The sequence below is a fragment of the Physeter macrocephalus genome, chromosome 18 (genome assembly GCF_002837175.3).
Source record: "Physeter macrocephalus isolate SW-GA chromosome 18, ASM283717v5, whole genome shotgun sequence".
NCBI classification, from domain to species: domain Eukaryota; kingdom Metazoa; phylum Chordata; class Mammalia; order Artiodactyla; family Physeteridae; genus Physeter; species Physeter macrocephalus.
Window position 1 is genome coordinate 98,680,273 of NC_041231.1, and position 6,903 is coordinate 98,687,175.

The following is a 6,903-nucleotide window of genomic DNA, read 5'->3' on the forward strand; positions in this document are numbered from 1 at the left end:
AGTGAAGTAAGTCAGAAAGAGAAAAACAAATACCATATGCTAACACATATATATGGAATCTAAGGGAAAAAAAAAAGGTCATGAAGAACCTACGGGTAAGACGGGAATAAAGACACAAACCTACTAGAGAATGGACTTGAGGATACGGGGAGGGGGAAGGGTAAGCTGTGACAAAATGAGAGAGTGGCATGGACATATATACACTACCAAACGTAAAATAGCTAGCTAGTGGGAAGCAGCCGCATAGCACAGGGAGATCAGCTCGGTGCTCTGTGACCCCCTAGAGGGGTGGGATAGGGAGGGTGGGAGGGAGGGAGACGCAAGAGAGAAGAGATATGGGGATATATGTATACGGATAACTGATTCACTCTGTTATACAGCAGAAACTAACACACCATTGTAAAGCAGTTATACTCCAATAAAGATGTTAAAAAAAATGTCTATGGGGAGGGACCAGTTTTGTTGGTCGGTTGGTTGATTTACATATTTTAATTTTTAATCCATCACAAACTGATGCTTTCAAAAATATAATAAAAATGCATGACAAATAAAACCCCTCTTTATCATAAGACACAGAATTATCCTGTCAAATTGCTATGAAGGTATCTAAAAGCTTGCTCTCAATTTCTGTACAATTTCTGCAGACGGGCACCAAGTTTGAGTAGCTGGCATTGGGGAACTCAGCCTTCCTTAGTTTCTTTGCTGACTCGTCTCCCTAGGTGGTGTGAGGATTAAGATAATAATAAAGGTATGTATTAATAATAGACTAAAAAGTGCCATCCAAATTTTAAATTATGACTGTCCTCATTAACAATAACAGTAGTTGAAAATGATGGCAATGGCCAAATACATTTTTTTTTTCAGTGAAGGGAGATATTAACATGAACCTATCAAGTCAGAATTCTTAGTGATGACAACTTCTCTTGGAGTCATTAAATTTCCAAACGTAGAATACTTGGCTGACACAGAGGGAGGGAAAAGCCACTGAGAGTCAGGAAACTACAACAGAAAGGTCTCGGCTGTGACCATCTCGCCCCTGGCTCTCTGCCTGGTGACTGGCTGCGTGCTTTCCAGGCTGCAGTTTTCCTACCTGGCCTGCAGGACCCAGTTAACTAGACTGGGTTGGAATCACATTGCGAAATCTCAGCCACCTCGTGGGCACAAGCGAGGTGGTATTTGAACGCGTGCGTGCACGCGCGCACACACACACTGGCAAGCGATCCAGGACCAGCACAAGATCTCCCTGGGTGGTGGGGAGTCACGGTCTCCGCTGGAGGCCTGCCCTTGGAACCCCCTTGGCAGTTCTCCCTGCAAGGCTACTGGAGGGAGATTCTGATGAAAGGGGGGACTTCACCAGTTGTTGGTAAATATCTGAGGCTCAAACTCGTATAATCAGGCTACGTCTGCCGCTTCCTCCATCCGCAAGAACGAGGGCGTACCTCTCCACCTTTCCCTCCGTTGTTCCACCACCGCCCTGCCAGCTCTCATCTCTTCTTATTCTACATTCACATCGTTTTTCACAACATAAAAGTAATATACACAAAGTAAAAAATTAAGCAGTACAGAAAGATACAAAATATGAAAATAAAAGATTTTCTCCCCATCTCCCTGCCCTAGGGGTTCCCACATTAATGATGATGTGTACCTGCTTCCAAAAAACGTAAAGGTCTACAGAAGCACAATATGTACTATCTATCTATCCACCCACCCACTCACGCATACTCCTATGTATACATATGCACTACTTTTTCTTTTTCATAAACGCGACTGTCCTGTAGTTTGGCAACTGGCAACAGTTTTTTCTTCCATACTCTCCTTGACATTCAGATTCTGGTCTGATTTTACCCTCACCCACCCCCTCCCGAACCCCACCCCCCAAGTGGGTGTGAGCCCTTTGCTTGCGCTGGTCTTCCCACTGCTTGGTCGTGGTCGGATCGCCAAGCCCTCCTCTCCTGCCCTCACCCCTTCCCTCCATTACCTTTCCAGCCTCTGCATGGTCATGGCCAGCGTTTTGTTCAGCTCATCTATCATCCTGCAGCCCGAGGGGTGCATGGGGAGGGAGCCGGTGGTGGCAGGGAGGTGCTGGCTGAGGCTGCCGTACTGCAGCTGGTGCTGGATCTGGGAGGGCAGGACGGTGTGGTGGTGCTGGGCCCCGCCCTGCTGGCCGCTCTTCTGGGCCGCGTAGGACGCCAGGGAGAGCTCTGGCCCCCCCATGGGCATACAGATCATGACTTTCTTTGGAGGTAGCGGAGGCGACAGCTTCACTGGCAGACAAGGCAATTTCACAGGGGCGCCAGGATCTGCAGAAGGAGGGCGAGAGGCAGATGTGAGTTTGGGGGCATGAGAAAAAACGTAGCACACCACAGGTGCCCACCCGGGGACCGTGGTCCTGGAGGCGGGCCCCGGGGATGAACTGCCTCAACCGGAGAACCGGCAGGTGAGCGCTACTCAACGAGCACCCGCCGGCTCTCACTTCCTGCTCGAAGCACGCTGCCCCCAAGGGCCCTCAGGGACCCAGGTGCCCCGGTGGCGTGTGTCACACAGCTGCCAGGCTGAAGCTCGCCAGCAGGAAGGGGGAATGCGCATTTCTGCTCACGGAAACCCGAGCACCTCCAAAGAGACCTTTTCTAGGCATGCGCGATGCCGACAACTGCGCCACTGTAATGTGGGAATACCCTGTGGGCGGGCGCTTTCCACCAGGCGCGGGATTAGAAGCCGGCCCCGGGTTCAAGTCCACCGAGAGTGTCTTCCTCCAGAGGTGACTTTAATGCCACCAACCTTAATTCCCTCACGTGCGGATGCTCGTCCCACCTGAGAGGAGGCTTTCTAGGATTCGTGGTCACAGAGAGGGCTCAGATGCCCCGTGCCGGGCCTCGGCATAAGTGGGCTGACCACTCACGTGGCATCCACGGTGGGCTCTTCCCACTGCAGGGAGGCCCCGACAGGCACTCTGGGGGCCTGATGGCACCTGCACCCACCCCACCCCTCCCCTTGGCTCCGTGACGGTGGCACTGAAACTTCCCAGAGATACTCCAAATTAAGGGGGGCTTCGGGTCAGACAGACCAGCCCTCAGGGTGTCTCTGGGATGACCTGGTAGTCCTCTGTCTGGACTTCATATTCCTAAAGATCACCTAGCCCTGGGGACTGCGGGTCCATGGCTGAGTCCTGTGGGCTGTAGGCCACCCGGGAGAAGCCGGGCCAGAAGGGCAGCGGCTGGCGGGGCGTGTGTGTGACCTCACGCCCGCCGTCCATGCCGGGAGCACTGCAGGCTCCTGCCTCTTGGTCTCTGAGGCCTTCGATTCTTTCCAGCTATCTGCCTGAGTGTGGCCTTCTCCAGTTTGACAGCCTCAGTCCCGCCGAAACGACATTCTTTTGGCACAAATCTGATTCCGTTGCCCTTCAGTTTGAAACCTACCAATGGCCTGGAAATAAAGCCCAACTTCCTGACACATCCTCAAGGCCTCTTTGTGTCCCCGCTTGATCTCTATAGAGTCTGTGCTGGTTCCCCCAGCTAGAAATAACCTTGCCTGTTGCACCTGAAAAGCTCCTTTTCTCCGGTGACACGTCCTGCTTTCCTCCTGGGGGTTTCACTTCCTTGCTGACCCACGCTCAGTCTCCCTCCTCAGCTAAGTCCTTGGCTGGGCTTTGTCCCTCCCATGCTCAGAAGGGCTGCTGTGTCTCCACCGGTGGCCTCGAGGCTCCTCACCTCCACAGATTTCCTCTCCTGTTTCACAGAGAAGCCCAAGGAGGGCGCTCCAGGCCCCTCCTTCTCTTTGGATCGGCCTTCTTTTCTCCCCATCACCCCAGGTAACCACCCTCACTCCTGAACTGCTGGGTTCCCCAAACCACCTGATGTTTCAAACCCCAGAGCCTTGGTTACCTGCCCTCGGTTCTCTGGTTTGTCTTCTGGGTCAAGCCCTACTCTCCCTTCAAGATTCAGCTCAAACGTTACCTCCACTGAGAACCTTCCTGATGGGTTACATCACTCGCCCTATTCTGCAGCCATTGGACCCACTGTGGGCATGTGGTAGGTCAGTGCCCACAACCATGGTGATGGTGATGGTGATAGATACTCTGCCAACCCTCCCACCGTGAGCCAGACAGTGTTCTAAGTGCTTTTCTTATCTCACCAGCTTCATCCCCTCAACAAGCCAGTGACGTACACACTGTGATCTTCTCACTTTCTACAGACGATAGCCCTGTACTCTGAAGACACCGAACCCTTCTTCCTGTTTACACAGCTGTCTCCTCCCACACAGAGCAAGGACCGTGAATAATTTGTCATTATAGCCTCAGCGTCTTGTACAGTGCCCAGCTCACCCGGCAAGAGGCTCAACATGTTTACAGAATGAGCCGAAGCTGTGATGCTCTGCTATGGCATTACTTCACACGTTGTTCAGAAATAGAAACTCTTAGGAGGGAGCATAAAACTGATGGAAATTTTAGGATCATGTCGTGCAGCTGTGGGTATGTGGACACTAAACTGCTGATCCTACAGCTGAGATACAGAAAAGCCTAATAATTCCAGGGGGCTGAGAAGACTGCTCCCCTAACAACAAAGTGCGAACCAGTCATAACCAAAGGCTCCCTCCCCGACAGCTCATCCTGTTTCTTGTGAGCCTCCAAGCATAGGACACAAGGTAACCATGTTTAGGACCAAAGCAGGCAGTGCTAATTCCAAAGTGGCTGAGATGCAGAAACTCAGCACCCCTGTCTGGGTCCTGTTACTGAAGGGTACACTCCTGTGGCTCTTGGAAGCCATAGCGCAGACCCAGCAAGTACAATGTGTCCTGAAGTGTTAGGGTTTTCATCCAGGGACCCTTAACCCACGCCTCCTTCATTTGTGGGTCTGGTTGTCTAAGGCAGTAGGGACTCATTTGCCTGGGCAGAAGAAAGCAGAGCCAGGAGGGCAGCATGGAATTGTCTGCCTAAGAAGGGTCAGTGATACATTGATGGATTCCACCCATCTTGCTAAGCTATAACTTTCTGCACACACAGTATTTCTTGCCACTGCTTCCACAGCAAAACTTACTTCGCCTCATCACCAGAAAAATGGACCGAGTGGATGCCAGGAATTCTAACAAAACAGGCAAGGAAGACATGACCAACAGGTTCAATTTAGTGGAGGTGGTTCCTTTCATGGTTCTAAGAAAGACATGCCAGGGCCCATGGAGAACCCCTTTTTCTCCTTTCCTACCTGCATCTCTCTTCTGGTTGTTTCACTGCACATGGTCACCAATTAAATAGGGGTAGAAAAGGAAAGTGAATCATGTCAAATAATTTTTGGCTCAGTGGATTTGGTACAAACGGAGGAAATGAAGAAAAAGGTTAAAGTCAAGTGAACCTGTCTACTTTCAGTGAATTAGCTCCGCAGCCCCCATCTTTCTATAACATGTGGATAACTGAGGAGAGCCTGGGCAGCTCAGACTGGCAGTACCTTGGCAAGACCTATTTTTATATTCTTATGACATCTTAATACCAAGTCGTTCCTCATAACAGATCTGGAAGCAGGATTCGGAACCAGCAGCATGTGATCTGCTATTCTGCGTTTCTGGCTCTTTATCTGTCTATCCCTCTCAAACTTCTGTGCTCTCTGCCCCTCTGACCACTACACCGGCCTGGGACCTCAGCTCCTTTCATTGTGTTGACAACTGGGTCCCAGCCCTTTAATCCATCCCCATCCTGTACCAAACGTCTCCCTACAACACGGGTCATGCTTGAAGTCTCCCAACGGCTCCTTGCTCCAGCAAACACTGCAAGTCCAAGGGCAACACGCCGGGCCATCCCCGTCCCCCTCCACCAGGTGTCTCTCACTCTGGTCCGTCCTGTTAGGCCAGAAGCCACACAGGGTTTCCCAATAATGCTTATGCCTCTTCCGGCCTTATCTGCTACTCCCTGATGATCAAAATTGCACTCACCCTTCAAAGCAAAACTGAAGACCATATTCCCCCTCACCTTCAGCAGGAGAGGCAAATTCCTGGGCCTCACTTTCAAAGATTCAGATTCAGTAGGTTTACAATGAGGCCCAGGGATCTGCTTTGTAAATAAGCCTCCAGATCACTCTGACCTAGGTGGACACCCCACTTTAAGGCAGTGCCACAAGTTATAGGATGGAGAAGCACAACCTCATTACCAAAATTTGTCCTACTAGAAACAGAAGATAAACTGTAAAATCACATTCATTTAGCTCTGTTAGCATCAGCAAATTGCTTAATCTATTTGACGTTCAGTTTTCCAATTTGTGAAATGGTGATGAATTAATGTATCACGGGATTCATGTGAAAATTTAAAAAGATAAAGTACATAAACTGGGCTGCACAGTGCCTGACACGTGGTTCCTCAGTCAACAGTGACTATAATTCTCGTTGCTATCATTTTCATCATTACTGAACTGCTTCCTCAGGAAGCCCATCCGTCCTCCCCAAGGTTGGTTTAGGAGCTCACCACTGAGCTCTCATGGCCCCTGATTTCCCTTTACCACAGCATTTCATAGACAGTGGATCTAATCCATCTCAGTTTTCTTGACTTGTTGCTAATTTTTATTTGCAGTAGGTGGACCTGATGTGTTAATTAAGTCATACTGGGTGGAGCTGTTTCCTCACCTGTTCACCAGCAGGGCCTAGTGCATAGTAGATGTTCCATAAACGTTTGCTGGTTTTTATTTATTTTTTTAAATTAATTAATTTATTTATTTATTTATGGCTGTGTTGGGTCTTCGTTTCTGTGTGAGGGCTTCCTCTAGCTGCGGCAAGCGGGGGCCACTCTTCATCGTGGCGCGCGGGCCTCTCACTGTCGCGGCCTCTCTTGTTGCGGAGCACGGGCTCCAGACGCACAGGCTCAGTAGTTGTGACTCACGGGCCTAGTTGCTCCGCGGCACGTGGGATCTTCCCAGACCAGGGCTC

At 50.4% G+C, this 6,903-nt stretch overlaps 1 protein-coding gene across 3 annotated transcripts in view; it reads right to left on the reverse strand.

Moving 5' to 3' along the window:
• Positions 1–6,903, reverse strand: part of PHACTR1 (phosphatase and actin regulator 1) — a 545,598-nt gene that overhangs the window by 51,049 nt on the left and 487,646 nt on the right. For all 3 annotated transcript variants that reach the window (XM_028479167.2, XM_028479168.2, XM_028479166.2), the window contains one exon: positions 1,979–2,300. In XM_028479167.2, the coding sequence (XP_028334968.1) occupies positions 1,979–2,300 (322 nt within the window). The remainder of the gene's footprint in view (positions 1–1,978; positions 2,301–6,903) is intronic.